The 17,642-nt window shown below is 38.3% G+C and overlaps 1 protein-coding gene across 6 annotated transcripts in view; it reads right to left on the bottom strand.

The window, feature by feature from the left end:
• lrrcc1 (leucine rich repeat and coiled-coil centrosomal protein 1) overlaps positions 1 to 17,642 on the bottom strand; it is a 131,319-nt gene that overhangs the window by 42,826 nt on the left and 70,851 nt on the right. For all 6 annotated transcript variants that reach the window (XM_073044173.1, XM_073044146.1, XM_073044127.1 and 3 more), the window contains 2 exons: positions 16,534 to 16,673; positions 8,621 to 8,822 (listed from right to left, as the gene is read on the bottom strand). In XM_073044173.1, coding sequence (XP_072900274.1) covers positions 8,621 to 8,822; positions 16,534 to 16,673 — 342 coding nt within the window. The remainder of the gene's footprint in view (positions 1 to 8,620; positions 8,823 to 16,533; positions 16,674 to 17,642) is intronic.

The raw sequence follows: 17,642 nt of genomic DNA, 5'->3' as shown, positions 1-17,642 counted from the left end.
GCCGAGAACGTGACTCCAATTGTAGAGTAGGCAAGCAATTTATAAATTCGGCATTTAGAGAATTTCTTATTTCAGAAGATCTCTAACACAAACAATTGCAGAGGATAAGTCAAAGAATGTATTCAAAGCTGAGGTAAAGGTTTTTAAAATATAGGAAGTCAAAGATTAGAGGAAACTGGCAGGAGAGTGGAGTTAAGGTATAGATGAGGTCAGCCGTCCTTATTGAATGGCAGAGAGCAGGCCTGAGGCACCACATAGCCAACACCTGCTCCACCTACTAGTGTTTTTATTTTATAAAAATCAAAGTAAACAATAGAATACAGTTTCAAGTCACTAAAAGTAAAAGTTAAGAGTAATATCAGTAAGTTATCCATACAGAGGGATAGACGCATAGTATGGTATCAAGACAAAACCCACAATAATTTAACAAAGAACAATTAAATCTTGGATGAGGGGACTGCAGGAAAATGGATCACAAAGCCTCCCTTTCATGACCCTGCAATATAAAAACATTCATGCATTTTAAATATCAGAATGTTTTGAATGCTTTGTTTACTTTGCTGAAATATTCAAGAAGTTCACTTTCTAGAAGCATAGGAGGTTCATTAGCAAAGAGGTTCTATTCATCTTTTTTTAAACTTTTAATTAGAAAAATACAACTCGAGCATGGCAAAATCAAGAGGATGAGTGTTAAGAATTTAATCTAATACACAAGGTAATTCTTTTCTCAGGCAAAACTTTAATTAGCTCATAAGTTCCAATTAGTGTCATATGCCTTTCCTTCTCCTTTAACCTCCAAATGGGCTTCTGTTTGAATTATTTATCCACTACCTTTTAATTGAGGTTATTATTAACTTTGCTTCTCTTTTATATCTAATATCTGCATAAAATAACCCCCAACTTTTTCCTCTGACTTTAAAGTTCTCTCCTTAATTTACTAAATCCTCAAGAACAAAACTAACTGTTAATAAACTCTTCTCAGGCTTCAAACCAGGTACAGGTATCGATTATAACTGACAGTTTGATGACAAACTGCCATCTTCAGGGATGATGCCTGGGCCTGACTGACTTTGACGGCATATGGCTTTTGGGACGCCTGGTAAAGGAACCCATTGAAATAAAACTAGAAGAAAAGAATTTTAACAATAGTGAAGGTCTCACTCTAAGTAAGATCTGGAATTCAATTGTAAATAAGGTGGGAGAGGGGGAACCTGATGGAATGAGGACTAACAAACCAGGATGGACAGAATACAGGGGTACAAATACCACTAGACTACACATGACCAGGCATCATCCCTGAAGAAGGTGGTAGAGTTCATCATCGAAACGTCAGTTATAATTGATACCTGTACCCGGCTTGAAGTACAAGAAGAGTTTATTCATCATATACACCAGGAAAGCACTAGATCCTTTTTCAGAAATAACTGTTCTTAATGAATCATTTCACAAAATTTTGGGTGGCTGAACTTCTACTGTCCCAGCATTACTGATCTTTTGTGCTGGACCATACAATTTCTTCCAATGTGTTCCAGAGAACAGTTTCAAAAGGACAATCAGAACATGGTACAGCTTTAATGGCAGATTTTCTACACAACTGGTCAGCTCACTTGAAAGGCTGACTGGTCATGAATGCAGTCACTACTATTGAATACTCTGGAATGCCTTTAATATTTCAAAAGCATGAAGACCTCTTAAAAATATAAGTTCTAAAACAAAACGGCCATAAGCACAAAAACATTCAAAGGAAATTAACTAAATGAAATCTCACTTTTAGCAGTTGATTTCTCCCGTTTGTTATGATGGGCATGGAGCAGTTTCACCTGTACTAGGAAACTAATACCGTGCTGTGTGTAGCACAGGTGTCCCACAGCAAGTGTAAGATTGTGCTGCAGCATCCCCTCTGGAATAGCTCGATATGAACTTATCCACCGGTTGATTCACATGGATATCAGCAGAGCACTGACTCCAGCAATTCTGAACATCTCACTGGTTTTTGCTGTAATCTTTTATAGAAGCCAGATGTGCTCAAATTGGCTGCTGCTTTCTGCATTACAAGTAAGTAAACTTTATTTGTAAAGGACCTTGAGAAAGTCTACAAAAAGTTTAAATTGTGCTTTGATCACTTGGTTCTTCACTCCTTGAACTAGTTTTAATGCTTCTGTACTTTAATACTTGTTCATACTCTAATTTTTGACAGTTCTCATCAGAGGTCATGAAGTTCAAACATTGCTTTTCTCTCTGTGTGTTTTACCTGAAAAGAGTATTAACAGGAGGATATGAGAATTTTCTGCTTCTGCATTACATCTATCACAAATAGGGCATATATTAGGAAAAATATGCGCCAATTTATCTTTGGACATATCTTTGTACTATCTTAAACTGAATTAAAATATGGCGTGCGCAGATAGATGAATTACTAACTAAATAATAAATTTTACTCTATTGGTTATCTGAGAGTGAATGTTGAAGTTCTACTTCCCAGGAGCGTTAGACCCTATCATTAGGCGATGTGCGAGCATTCATTAACTGTTTATAAATGATAGCTATTAATCATTTTTGAAAAGGTTTAAACTGAAAAATAACATAAGCCACATTTGAAGAGCAGATCAAGGGGTAATTTGGTAAAAAATCATGTAAGAAATTCCTAACCTGTAAATACCTGAAAAAATGTGTATTGGAGATACCATTAACTATGAAAAAGACATTAAACAGTCTTGTAAAAACAAATCTAAATAATTTTATATTCCCTTAATTTTCCATGTTAGAAAAGCCTTATCCAAAGTTGATGGTTTTAAAAAGAAATTAGAATAAATATTACTAGAAAGTAAAATTTATATAAAGCATATTTTTCCTAATATATGCCCTATTTGTGATAGATGTAATGCAGAAGTGGCTACTCTAACCCATATGTTTTGGTCATGTGTAAGTTTAAATAATTTTTGGAGGGATGTGTTTGGAATATTATCTAAAGTTATAGATATGGATGTTCAACTTAATCCACTTACAGCAATTTTTGAGATTTTCCCAGAGGAAGCAAGCAAAGTGTCTGCCTCCGCCCAACATGTGATAGCTTCTTCAACTTTACTGGCTAGGAGAGCTATTTTGCTACACTGGAAAGAATCTAACTCGCCTACTGTTTTCTAATGGCTCTCCTCCATCATGTCATGTTTAAGCTTGGAGAAAATTAGAAGCCGGATATTTGATACATCTTTTGATTTTGAACAAGTCTGGCGACCCTTTATTCAATATTTTCACATGATTTAATTTATCTTTATTTATTTATTTTTCTTTATTCTCTTTGGAGAATATCCTTGTCCATGAAGGTTCGGAGATGACTGGAAGGATGTGTTTTTTTTTCTCTCTCTTTCTTTTTTAAGTTTATCCTCATTTGGACTGCCCAATCTTTCTTTTTTTTCCTTTCTCTCTTTTTTGTTTTAGTTTAGTTAGTGGGGGTTTTCTTTCTCTATCAATAAAATTTCCAATTTTTTTTTACGATTGCTATGAGGAGTTGTAATTTCTCTCTGACCGTTGTATATATAACAGCATAATATATTACCTATTTGAGTTTGATATTATATGCTTTTTGTCTTTAATATTGCTGTTTATATGTCTTGTATATTATCTACTTGTTAAACTCCTCTTTCGATTTGTATTTGTATATTCTTTATTTGAAAATCAATAAAAAAAAGATTGAAAGGAGAATTTTCTGCTTTCATACCAGAAATTGCATAAGGTTCTGCATCATTTGTTCATTTTGCTAAAATCTAGATTAAAAAATATGTTTTTATAAGGCTCTTCTCCCACCAACCCTGGTCTCTCAGGCTCCGCTCTACTCTTTGCTCTCCCTTCATTCCTGTGAGACCCCATCTTCCTCCCACCACACTTTCCCTGAATACGCCGATCCTCCCCTCTCCTCCGACCTCCTCTTACCCCAGCTCAAATCCCTGCTGTGTTTTCACCGCCCTCTTCTGGCCTTCCCCTCGAAGCAAATGTTTTCTACTCAACAAGGGCCTTAGGCGTTGCCCACCCGCACTCGCTATGATGTTGAGCTCTCCTTTCCTCTCCAAGCTTACTTCGACTTGCCCACTCTGCACCAATGATGCCTTCTCCCATCTTCAATCTTTCTCTTTTATTTGGACACTCCACTCTGGCCTGCAGTCCATTCCAGATATTTTCATCTCTACTGTTTTGGCTTCAGTAGTTCCCTCTCCCATTTGAATCCCATGCTCTCTGAACATGCTCTCTCCACAGCAATCTGACCTCTACCTTGCTGAAGCCAGGTGGCAACTCTCCAACACCTCTTCTTACCGAGAAAAGGACTCTATAAGCTGCATCAGTCTACTGTCTCCTGCACCACCACGAACCTCAATCACTCTGGAGATCTCTCATTCACTGCCACTAAACTCAGTTCCATTACCCCGCACTGCTCATTTCCAACTCCTACCCGAGATACACAAACCTGACTGGCTGGGTAGAACTATTATTTCTGTCTGGTCCTGCTCCATTGTTTGCATAACTCGACTCCATTTTGTTTTCCTTTCAATTCCACCTACATCCATGACACTTCACATGTTCTCGATCTCTTGAACCACTAAGTTCTCTCGCCCCAATGATTTCATTTTTACCAGAGGTGTCCAATTCCTATGCACTTCCATCCCCTATCAGTAATGCTATACCTATGCTGTCTGGTGGAAATTGCCCTCACCCTCAACAAGCAGGACCTCCAGGTAGTAATCTCAGGATTTCTGCCTGTGCCATGTGCTAACATGCGCAAGAATAGCATGATCAGGCATATTAATGTGTGGCTGAGAGACTGGAGTAGGGGGCAGGGCTTCGGGTTCCTGGATCACTGGGACATCTTCTGGGGGAGGTACAACCTGTACAAAAAGGACGGGTTACACTTGAACCCAAAGGGGTGCAATATCCTTGCAGGCAGGTTTAATAGAGTTGAGGAAGGGGAAAACAGATAAATCAAAGGTAGCGTGCAACAGAGATGATAGGCAGGATATGCAACAGGCAGGAGATGAGGCATAATCACAGCCAGTGGGATGAGTTACAGAGCAACAGAGGCATTGTGCAGTTAAAACAGAAAGCAACAAATACTGGACTGAAAGTGTTATATTTGAATGCATGCAGCATAAGAAATAAAATGGACGATTTTGAAATTCAGCTACAGATTGGCAGTATGACGTTGTGGCCATCTCTAAAACTTAGCTAAAGGCTGCCATTGGGAGCTGAACGTCCAGGGATACATGGTGTATCAGAAAGATAGGTTAGTAGGCAGAGGGGGTGGTGTGGCCCTGTGTATAAGATATAATATTAAATCATTAGAAAGGGATGACATAGGATTGGAAGGTGTAGCGTTTCTATGGGTTGAGTTAAGAAATGGCAAGTGTAAAAGGACCCTAATGGCAGTTGTATACAGGCCTCCAAACAGCAGCCAAATGTGGATTACAAATTACAGCAGAAAATAGAAAAGACGTGTCAGAAGAGTAATGTCATGATAATCGTTGAGGATTTTAACATGAAAGTAGATTGGGAAAACCAGGCCAGTATTGGACTTCAAGAGAGAGAATTTGTAGAATGTCTAAGGGTTGGCTCTTTAGAACAGCTTGTTGTTGAGCACATTAGGGGATCAGCTGTGCTGGGTTGGGTGTTGTGCAATGATCCAGAGGTGATAAGGGAGCTTAAGGTTATGGAACACTTAGGGAACAGTGATCACAATATGATCAAGTTCACTTTGAAATTTGAGAAGGAGAAACCAAATTCCAATGTGTCGGTATTTCAGTGGAATAAAGACTGACAAGTGAAGTCAGAGCCAAAGTAAAAGCAAAACAGAGGGCATACAAGGAAGCCAAAGCCAGTGGGAAGATAGAGGATTGGGAAGCTTTTAAAAACTTGCTGAAGGAAACTAAGGTCATTAGAAAGGAAAAGATGAATTATGAAAGGAAGCTGGCGACTACTATCAAATAAGATACTAAAAACTTTTTTAAGTCTATAAAAGGTAAAAGAGAGTTGAGGGTAGATATAGCATCAATAGAAAATGACACTGGAGATATTGTAATGAGAGACACAGAGATGGCAGAGGTACTGAATGTGTATTTTGCATCAGTCTTCACAGTGGAAGACATCTGCAGTATACCGGACATTCAAAAGTGTCAGGGAAGTGAAGTTTGTTCAGTGAAATTTACAACTGAGAATATGCTCAGGAAGCTTAATGGTCTGAGGGTAGATAAATCTCCTGAGCTGATGGAATGCACCCTTGGCTTCTGAAGGAAGTAGTTGGAGAGATTGCAGAGGCATTATTAATAATCTTTCAAGAATCGATAGATGCTGGCATTGTACCGGATGAATGGAAAATTGCAAATGTTACTCTGCTATTTAAGAAGGGTGGGAGGCAGCAGAAAGGAAACTATAGACCCGTTAGCCTGACATCAGTGGTTGGGAAGTTGCTGGAATCGATTGTTAGGGATGAGATTACAGAATACCTGGAGGCACATGACAAGATAAGACAAAGCCAGCATGGTTTCCTTAAAGGAAAATTCTGCCTGACAAACCTACTGCATTTTTTTTTTGAGGAAATTACAAGCAGGGTAGTCAAAGCAGATGCAGTAGATGTGCTGTACTTGGATTTTCAGAAGGGCCTTTGTCAAGGTGCCACACATGAGGCTGCTTAGCAAGGTAAGAGCCCATGGAATTACAGGGGATTTACTAGCATGGGTGGAACATTGGCTGATCAGCAGAAAACAGAGTGGGAATAAAGCTATCCTATTCTGGCTGGCTGATGATTACCATTGGACCAGTTCCACAGGGGTTGGTATTAGGACCACTGATTTTTACAATAATGTATGTCAATGATTTGGACTAAGTGATTAATATGTGGCTGAATTTGCCGATGATAAAAATATAGGTGGAGGAGTGGGTAGTGTTGAGGAAACAGAGATCCTGCAAAGAGACTTAGATAGGGGAATGGGCAAAGAAGTGGCAAATGAAGTATAATGTTACCCTCACCCCACCACCTTATTCCGGCATCTTTCCCCTTCCCTTCCAGTCCTGACAAAGGGGTCTTGGCCTAGGACACCGATTGTTTATTCCTCTCCATAGATGCTGCCTGATCTGCTGAGTTTCTCTGGCATTCTGCGTGTGTTGCTCTGGATTTCCAGCATCTGTATAACCTCTTGTGTTTATGTTTTTAAGTACCATAGATGCCGGATTATAAGCCGCTACTTTTTTCCCACGCTTTGAACAGCTTTGAACACTGCGGCTTTTACTACGGTGCGGCTAATGCATGGTTTTTTTTCATGCCGCCAAAAACATTTTGCCTCGTAACAGTAGACCAATAAAATTGATGAGTAGTTCACAGAGGTCCAATGAAATTGTACGATAAATCAAGCGCACTTTCACAATTAAATTATTGTAAATCAGTCATTTGTACTCACCCTCATCAACATGGAAAACACTCGAAGAAAAGCATTGTGCTGCCTTTATGGCAGTTATTTAGTTTATAATATTTTCGCTTAGTAATTCATTTGTTAGTATTTTCTAGTTAAAGTTAGAAGTGTTTTAACTATATTTGTTTTCTGTACTACATCCCGGGATGCTATGACGTCACATCCGGTTTCGCCGCGTCTTGTGGGAAATACCGGTTTGCGATAAACGGAAAGGTGGGGGGGGGGAGCGCATTAGACCCGCGCGAGAACGCTGCTTTTAAGTTAAAGGCGATCAATAACTTTTCCTGGTAGGCTGCAGTATATATATTTTTTTACCAGTCGTTAGGAGATATTGGAATGTTGTTCGTGCACTGTTCAGTAAAAAAGTATACGCAACGTAATTTGTGTGTTACCGATACGTATGTATATTTAAAAGTAGCCGTGTTACAGGCACGGTTTGAAAAAAAGCATTTGCAATATGTATTTGTTTATGTTACCATACGGATTTAATTAAAAGTTAAAAAATCCTCACGTGTAATATCTTTCTGTGTAAATATCTCATATTACAACGTGGGACACCTGCGGCTTAAAATCCGGTGCGGCTTGTACAAGTACAAAATTGATTTTCTTTCTAAAATTAGAGCCTGCGGCTTTTAATCAGGTGCGCTCTGTAGTACGGAATCTACGGTAGTTGCTTTGTTTTCTCAAATTTGTTAATATTTGAATCCTTTAGTCTATTGTCTAGCCATTTTAATATTTACTAAAATACACCTGTATACAGGAGTTAAATCAGTTTTTGATTATTTAAAGGGAAACTGAATTTATGTATCCAGCAGTTATAAAGAGGCAAGTCATAGCTATCAATCCTTACCTCTATATTTAGATTTGTTGGCTGAAATATGCTCTAACAACATTGTCAACTGCCCTCAGTATGTGGATGACTGAAGGAATCTGGGAGAGGGGTGGAGGGAAGTTAATGACAATTTGACGATGCTGCAAATGAGTGCTTGATGTTTGGCGTAGACTTGATGGATCAAAGGACTGCTTTCCATGCTGTTATCTCTCTACAACTCTCTATGTTTTAACAATCTTTAAACGTGATGGTGGTGGGTGTCAGTGATTTAAATTGAACAAATTCTTATAAGCTCAAGATAAGTTTATGTAAAAATATAATCATGCTCGTTAGTTACCTCTTTAAATCGATTTGCTTCAATAGCTAGAGCCATCCGAAATTCATCCTCCAAAGAATTATATTGTTGCTTAGATAGATCAATTTTTTCTTGATATCCTTTCAATTCCTGAGCATGTCTTTCTTCTACCTTTGCTACTTCTCGAGACACAGCATCTTGGAACTCCGGCCCATTTAAAGTAACTCTGGACTTTACTTCTTTTCTGTGGAATAAACACATTGTCATTTTACAATGCTAATAAAAACAGTATATTTTGAAACTACAAGCAAGAGAAAATCTGCAGATGCTGTAAATGAAGGACTCGGCCCAAAACAGCGACTGTACTCTTTTCCATAGATGCTGCCTGGCCTGAGTTCCTTCAGCATTTTGTGTGTGTTGTTTTGTTAATCTAAAATAAAACAAAATATACTTACTTAAAATAAGACTGCAAGACAACTTAGGAGCAAGAAATGAATTTTATGGCCTAAGATTATCTTCAGAAAGGACAATAATAATGTTTCATGACATCAGCAAAGAAAAGAGCATCAGTTGTAACTGATTTTTGTGTTGCTTCCCATGTCATGGGTCCATAGAGAAAACAATTGTATCCTCTATGGAAGCTGCAACGTTATTGCACACAAAGCTTGCTTGTTTTAAACTAATTGTGTTTGAAGAAACCAGCGACATTCTCAAGAGTAGCAGAAAATCCAGGGAAACAATTGTAGGATATAGATATGGCCAAGTGAGAAAGTTGGAAGTGAGAACCGGAACAACTGGCTAACTATTGTAACTTCTCAAACTTACTATCTTTCTTTATTCATATTTCTTTGCCTTTTCATTTTGCTTCCTTCTTTATACCAGCTTATGGAGATCCCGATAAGGCTTGCTAAAGACAAAAGGTCCCTAGGATGATAAACAGGAAGAAAGGTTCATGGTGCCAGCTGTTACCATCTGTCTCAATATTGTTTGTTCCTGTTGTGTTATAGTGCTATAGTCAGAGGGTATTTAGTTAATATAGGAATCATTGATATAAAATATAACTGCATAGTTGATGTGTTCTAGTCAGGCATGGATACCTAGTAAAAGCAATCCTTCTCATTAATACAATAAAGTTCTGAACTCTCCAACACTTTTAAATCTAACACTGTGTTCAAACTGTTTTCTCTACATTACAGAAGTTTCTTCCTAATTAAACACATTTGGAGTGTATATTATTTGATGCTATCCTGCGAAGGGCATAAAATATTCTTTTAACTAGGACTCTTCCCTTTTAATATTGATAGTGTTCAGCAATGCGTCAGTTTGTTTACGGAGGTCACATTTTCACCTTGTTTTCTCAGTCACAATGTAGCTGTCTATATTACCATTAGGGATATTGGTACCAAGCAGCATGCAGACTAATAAGCTGAAATTTCAAATATTACTTAATGAATGGCAATGATCTTACTGAAGTTAAGCTAGCAGTAGTAATTGTTCATTTATTAGTTAGATAGTAAGGTAAGCTTCAACAACTCCTTGAAGGTTTAGAGAATTGGTTACACGTTGTGAATATCAAACAAGAAGCATATCTTAAATCCTTCCAATCATAAACATGTGAGAATTAGAAGTATTTAATTCCTTTGTGAATCAAAGTTGGAAAGAACCTGAATCAAAATCAGATATAATTAAGAACATACAGTAGGGCAATTAGCATCTCTAAGATGATAATGCAGGTCAGTACTGAAAGCTGGAAGATAAGCAAAGCAATAAAATTAGAATAAAATGTTCATTAAATGAAATAGCCTACTAGTTTCTAAAACAAAAATAATACACTGACTGGAGACCAGCCTACACATGCCCATTCTCTTGGATATAAAAGTGTTTGCATGTATGATCCTTGTTAAAAATGTTAAATCACAAATGACTAGACAGCATACAAAACAGAGCTTCCAGAAGTACCCAGCTAAAATAATCAATATTCAGCAATGTGCCTGCTTTTTGTCCAAATGTTCTCTCAAGGGATGTTTCCCAATGAAGAGCACAAAGTCTATAGTGCCTCTTATTATTCTTTATTCTCTGAACAGAACTTCAGCACCCAATTTTAGATGGAGATAACACTGAACAAATAGAATACACAAAGATCACAGGGACCACAAACATGAACTGGCCATTCAATCCTTTGATCCAGTTTTGGTAATACTGATTGAGAAATGAATTTTGGGCAGAATACTAAGGGAAGTTTATTAAGTGTCAGGAATAGCATCATGATTTTTTAAAATAATCATTTTAACAAACATTTTTTTAACCATTCACTCAAAGCAATGTGGCAGACCTTCACTATTGCACTCTCAAACTGAAATTTAACACATGTATCCTTGAGACTGAACCAGTTAACTTCTGACAACGTAAATAGATTGCCATCAATTAACCAAATAAAGCAGCATAATCCCAGATAATTTTGGGTATCAAATAGAATGTGATAGATACAGTATTTATGATTAATACATTACTAGAGATGGGCAACAGTAGAACATTAGTGACAAAAGGAAGCAGTAGAGATGAAGATGAGGTTTGTGTGCAATGGATGGAGAGTTAATTGCTGAGATCAGAATGAGAATATGAAGAAGCATCTGGGGTCATCAATGATAATGGCAGAAGTTAGGAGTAGAAATTACTACGAGTGAAAATACCAAAAATGTGTCTGCATCCAGAACAGAAATTAAAATTAATTATTTTCATATAAACATTTACTGAAAATATTCTAAGCACTAAATAATGAATAAAATTCAAAGCAAAATTAAGAGGCAAAAATATAATTGTTTCAATATACAGTACTTCAATAATAGAACAAAAATCCTAGTGCCTATTCTTTCCTTCTAAAATAAAGGTAATAAATAACATTAATCATTTATTTTGTGTGCAAAATGATGGATGATATATAGAAGTAATTATTTAAACTGCTATTCCTATTTACTCGAATAGTATTCATTTTCATGCATTAAGTAAAGCAAGCAGCTAAATGTAATCAACTACTTGGCAACAAATATTCAGTGACCCATTTAAATCATTCTACCCAACTAAGAAACTGCAGCAGTTGATTAAAGATGCACTAAAATACCTCATACGACATGATGCAACCAAATTATAACTAGTTATTTAATATATTTGTCTAACTTTGAGTATAATGCAAGAATAAAATATGCAAGAGAAATAAATCAATGTTGCAAAAATTATGTGCTACCTATTTAATTAGAAGCAAGTTGAATTACAAACAAAACATTAACGTTTGATCAACTCTGATTGTGATGAACTTGTTTCTTAGTGAAGCCACTTCCACTCAATGAAATGGCACGGGATATACTGACCCTAGGAATACTTACTCACTAGCACCGTGAACTTTGTGGAACAATCTCATTTGCCACATCTGGGAGTGCTCTTACGAGATACTGTATTCGTGACCATTTTCAAGGAGGGCATCAAGTCTGACTATGGACACTAGCAGATGGATCACCATGCTATCTGCCACAGGGCAAGTCAGTTTTAGGATACTCTTCAACCACAGCCTTCCGGTGACCAAATAGCAGCTCCCTGAATGGTAGTGCATATTCAGTCCAACTGGAAACACAGGGATATGATCTTCAACTCTGAGCAAGAGGTACTACACATGGTCTATCGACCTCACCAAAAGCCTTGACTGTAAGGAACTATGGAGCACACAGAAATTTGTTACATTATGTTTGCTTCATAATGATATACAAACAATGATCTAGTCCAATGAGTTTGAAAACTGGTGTAAAATAAGCTTATTCAGGGGCCAGGAAATTTCTGTCTTTCTTGTCGCAATATTGTACCTTGTATCCAACAAACTGCTCATGGGAATGAAGCTGATCTTTTGAACTAATCAGAAATTAACCAACCTATGGTGACTACACCAAAACTAAAATTACCCACCTATCAGGAATTGAACTATGGTATGCAAACAGTACTTGTGTTTGTGTGCTCACAGGTTAAGCTCTAAGACAACTGATTTTTTCACTGAACCATACAAGGGGGGGGGAGCAGGAGTTGGCCCTTACTCTCAACCTTCACACAGAAGTCCTCTACCAACTTACTTACACTTGTGCAACACTGTACTCTAAGAATTAAAGTGAATGGAAAGACCTTGGAAAACATGGAAATGGTATTGGTGCCCTTAGGATGCCTGCTGCATGTAATCTGTGTACCTAAAGCACACTGGGGGTGAGGGCAGCAATCACTGATAAGTGGTGGAACAAGTTTTGTGCCACATCTGAGGTGCTGATTTTGAAACACCATTTTTATCAGATCTAATAAAGTTTAAGTTGCTTCTTTGAAAACAACAATGAAGTTTGTCATTGATATTTGATTTCACCAAAGGTATGGCAAATGGTCCATATTTCCAAGCTCTCACCATGGCCTTTTAATATTGGAGGCAGTTTTAGAGAGGAACTTTGCCTTGTGAATATTAAGTGCAAGGCCCATTCCCTTATACAGTTTAGTGAAGAAATAATGATATCTTGGAGCTCACACCCCACTCTGAGCGGATAAATAGAAGCAGTGTAACTATTGAGATTGGGGAAACTTTGGGTTAGGAGTATAACTGAAGCTCAGCTCCACTCCCTAAAGGTTGAGGTAACAGGGAATGTTAGACCTACAAGTTGTGACAGAAAACTTTGAGCAAAACATTGTTTTCACACGAGTCTTTACTCTGTTGTGGACCTATCAGTTAGAATCATGGCTTAAGAATTTCCTATGCACAGTTAAAATTGAGGCAGGCACCTCACAATGATCAATGGGTCAAAGACTTCAGTGAGATTCAAAAAGGCCACATGTAGTATTACTCACTGCATATTTTTAAAAATAACATTCATGTAGTTAACATCATGTTTTAACTTCACTGAAAGAATTAAAAAAACTAACATCAGCAGACTCTCCCAAGCTAACATCCCCACTACTGAGGTCCTAACCACAATGTTGACAATGTTCGTCAGGTCACATCATTTGCTTGCCAGACATCAGACTTCTGAAAATGGGGTTATACTCCAATCTCTGTCAGAGGAAGAAAATTCTGTTATCAGAGAACAAGATTCAAGGAACAAAGCATCCTTTAAAAAAATGTGCAATATTCCCACAGACTCTTGGGAATTCGTGGAGAAAGGGTAATTAGAATCCATGCATCTTGAGTAAATGACAGGAGTGCACTACTTTACAAAGTACTGACTTGTCTGCTCCTGCCCCATATGCTGCAGTTACCACAATGACATCACTCAGAAGCCACAGAAATGGAGTGGAAGTCACCACCTATCTCAAGAGACTGTCTAAGGAAGAAACAACCTTCACAACACAGGCCACATTGGTTCAAGGCCATGGTCTTCTCAAGGGCAAATTAGGATATACAATAACAGATAGGTATGGTAACAAACAGTCATAGCCTATAAATAAAATATTCCTGCTATGCTTCCAGCTAAATACAACAATGAACCTTTCCAAAATTAATTCTAATGTAAAACTTATTTTTGTCATTAACAGGCAGATCATTCCAAGGCAGAAAATATTTGCAACCATAGTATTTTGCACAGCATGTTCAACTAAAGGAAAAGTTTGCTCTTTCCTTGCATTTTTATAGGCATCCTTCTGAAACTTAGATATGCATATCACCTTTCATGAGCACAAAATAAATTATGACAAAAGTCACTGTACAAGGTGAACAGAGCATGCATTGAAAACTAAATCAGATATCCAACTTTTATGCAAAGAGAACCACTAGTTTCCAATATGCATTACCCGCACCGTGCATACACATGGTACGAACAGCTGCAGGTATTAGGTGTCATGCTGAAAATATGCAAAACAAGCAGATTATGATAAGTGATTGTGGTGGAAGGAGTAAATGTTTAAGGTTGACAGGTGAGGTTAACAATCAAGTGGATTAACTGTTACTTGAATATTATCAGGCTTCTCCATTATTGTTGCAGCAGCATCTATCCAGGCAAGTGGAGAATATTCCATCACACTGCTGACTTTTGCTTTATGGATAGTGAAAATACTTTGGAGAATTAGGTGATTCCCTTGCCATAGGAAATCTAAACTGATAGCCACACTAGCTTGTCTAGCCTACCTTCTATCGGATGGTGATTAGTGGCAGTGCTGCTGTGGTGAAGTGTGGTGGTGGCGGAGGAAGAGGCTTGAAGGGAATGTGATTAAACGGCAACAGGTGGTAACTAAGATCTTTCACGTGGGAGATCATGAGTCCATGCTCAAATGTTGCCCAGGTATTGTTACATGTAGTTGCTTCATTATATGATTTTCAAATTGAATTAGTAGTGTGCAAACACTAACAAACATCCCCTTTTTTGACTTTACTACTTATGTTTTCAGAGGTTTGTCATGAGGCACATCAAGACCCTGTTGCCCCCCTCACTGGACCCCCTCCAGTTTGCCTACCATCCCAAATGCTCAACAGACGATGCCATTGCCATCACCCTCCACCTGGCCCTAACCCACCCGGACAAAAAAGACACGTACGTTCGAATGCTGTTCATAGACTTCAGTTCAGCATTCAACACAATCATTCCTCAGAAACTGATTGGAAAGCTGAGCCTACTGGGCCTGAACACCTCCCTCTGCAAATGGATCCTAGACCTCCTGACTGGGAGACCTCAGCCATGGGGGCTCCAGGGCTGTGTGCTCAGTCCACTGCTGTTCACTCTGCTGACCCATGACTGTGCTGCAACACACAGCTCGAACCACATCATCAAGTTCGCCGATGACACGACCGTGGTGGGTCTCATCAGCAAGAACAATGAGTCAGCATACAGAGAGGAGGTGCAGTGGCTAACAGACTGGTACAAAGCCAACAACCTGTCTCAGAACGTGAACAAAACAAAAGAGATGGTTTTTGACTTCAGGAGGGCATGGAGCGACCACTCCCTGCTGAACATCGATGGCTCCTCAGTAGAGATCGTTAAGAGCACCAAATTTCTTGGTGTTCACCAGGCAGAGAATCTCACCTGGTCCCTCAACACCAGCTCCATAGCAAAGAAAGCCCAGCAGCATCTCTACTTACTGCAAAGGCTGAGGAAAGTCCATCTCCCACCCCCCATCCTCATCACATTCTACAGGGGTTGTATTGAGAGCATCCTGAGCAGGTGCATCACTGCCTGGTTCAGAAATTGCACCATCTCGGATCACAAGACCCTGCAGTGGATAGTGAGGTCAGCTGAGAAGATCATCGGGGTCTCTCTTCCCGCCATTATGGACATTTACACTACATGCTGCGTCCGCAAAGCAAACAGCATTATGAAGGACCCCACACACCCCTCATACAAACTCTTCTCCCTCCTGCCATCTGGGAAAAGGCACTGAAGCATTCGGGCTCTCACGACCAGACTAAGTATCAGTTTCTTCCCCCAAGCTGTCAGTCTCCTCAATGCCCAGAGCCTGGACTGACACCAACTTACAGCCCTCTATTGTGCCTATTTTCTTGTTTATTATTTATTGTAATGCCTGCTCTGTTTTGTGCACTTTATGCAGTCCTGGTAGGTCTGTAGTCTAGTGTAGTTTTTTTTCTGTGTTGTTTTCATGTGGTTCAGCGTAGTTTTTGTACTGTTTCGTGTAACACCATGGTCCTGAAAAATGTTGTCTCATTTTTACTGTGTACTGTACCAGCAGTCATGGTCAAAGTGACAATAAAAAGTGACTTGACTTGACTTGAAAGACGAGTCAATGTTATAAACTATTTAACTGAAAGTACAAAGTTTAAAAATTCTTTAATTGGTGTTTCAGTTCTAAGTTCAGTTTAAAATTAGATATAACTGACCGAATTACCAGTATCCATCTATTAGTATATGATAGCTTCAGGCATGGGTAGTTACCAAGAACAGTTTTATTCAATTATGTAAATGAGAATCAACCTTGTAGTCATAATTTCTCCATACCTGTGCTCTTGCTCTCTGCAAGTGAGGAGCTCCTGCAGTTGCTGCACTTTTTCTTTTTGTTGACGGAGGGAGACGTGTAGTAAGTCTACTTCTTTTTGGGCTGCTGAAGCTTTCAGCTCTGCTTCTTGAATTCGTTTCATCTGCACACAATAATCATTATGTCCATTAAGGCTGAACAATGAATCAAGGTCAAATTGCATCAAACCCTAAAGGTTTATTAATAATTTCATTAGCCATCCACTACTGGCATCAGTAAAAATTAAGTGCCCTGCATATCATGCAGAGGTGGCAATGGCACCAGATACATTTCTCAGCTTGAGAACTATAGGACAAAATGGCTAAGGGCCTTTATTTATAAAACATAACTAGAAGAACATTTGGTCTTTCAATAAGATCAGACAGCACCACCTCCCCGAACCAACTCAGTATCAGTTAATTCTCCAAATATCCAAAAATCTAATCTAATCTTGCTGATATACTCAGCAAGTGAGTTTCCACAACCTTATTGAGCAGAGAATTCCAAAGAATTCATCCTTTGGATGGAGAAATATTTATCTCAGAGCTGAAAGGCAAATCTCTTATTTGAAGCTGTAACCCATGGATTGGAACACTTCAACCAGGGAAATACAATTCCTGCCATTTACCCTGCATAATAATTCTTCAGAACTTGACTATAGATCCAACCTGCTTAATCATCCCTCACATATTAAACTTGCCATCCTTGCAATCCATCTCTTGCAAGAATGATGGAGATCAGATCAAGACACAATATTTTAGATCCATCCTCAGAGACCTACATAATTGCAGTGAGATATTTTAAAGTTCAAAGTAAATTTATTATCAAAGTATGTATTGTCACCATACCTTGAGATTCAATTTTGCGCAAGTATTCACAGTAGAACAAAAGTATACAAAGAGTCAATGGAAAACTACACACAAATAGGAATGAGAAACAACCAATGTGCAAAATAAAGCAAATTTAGCAAAGATAATTAATTAATTAATTAAGTAAGTAAGTAAAATTGAAAACACGAGTTGTAGAATCCTTGAAAGTCAGTTCACAGGTGTGGATTCAGTTCAGAGTTGGGGAGAGTGAAGTTATCCACACT

The sequence above is a fragment of the Hemitrygon akajei genome, chromosome 1 (genome assembly GCF_048418815.1).
Source record: "Hemitrygon akajei chromosome 1, sHemAka1.3, whole genome shotgun sequence".
In the NCBI taxonomy this organism is placed as follows: Eukaryota; Metazoa; Chordata; class Chondrichthyes; order Myliobatiformes; family Dasyatidae; genus Hemitrygon; species Hemitrygon akajei.
Note: the sequence above shows the minus strand (reverse complement) of the source record. Positions and strands in the feature narration are given on the sequence as shown.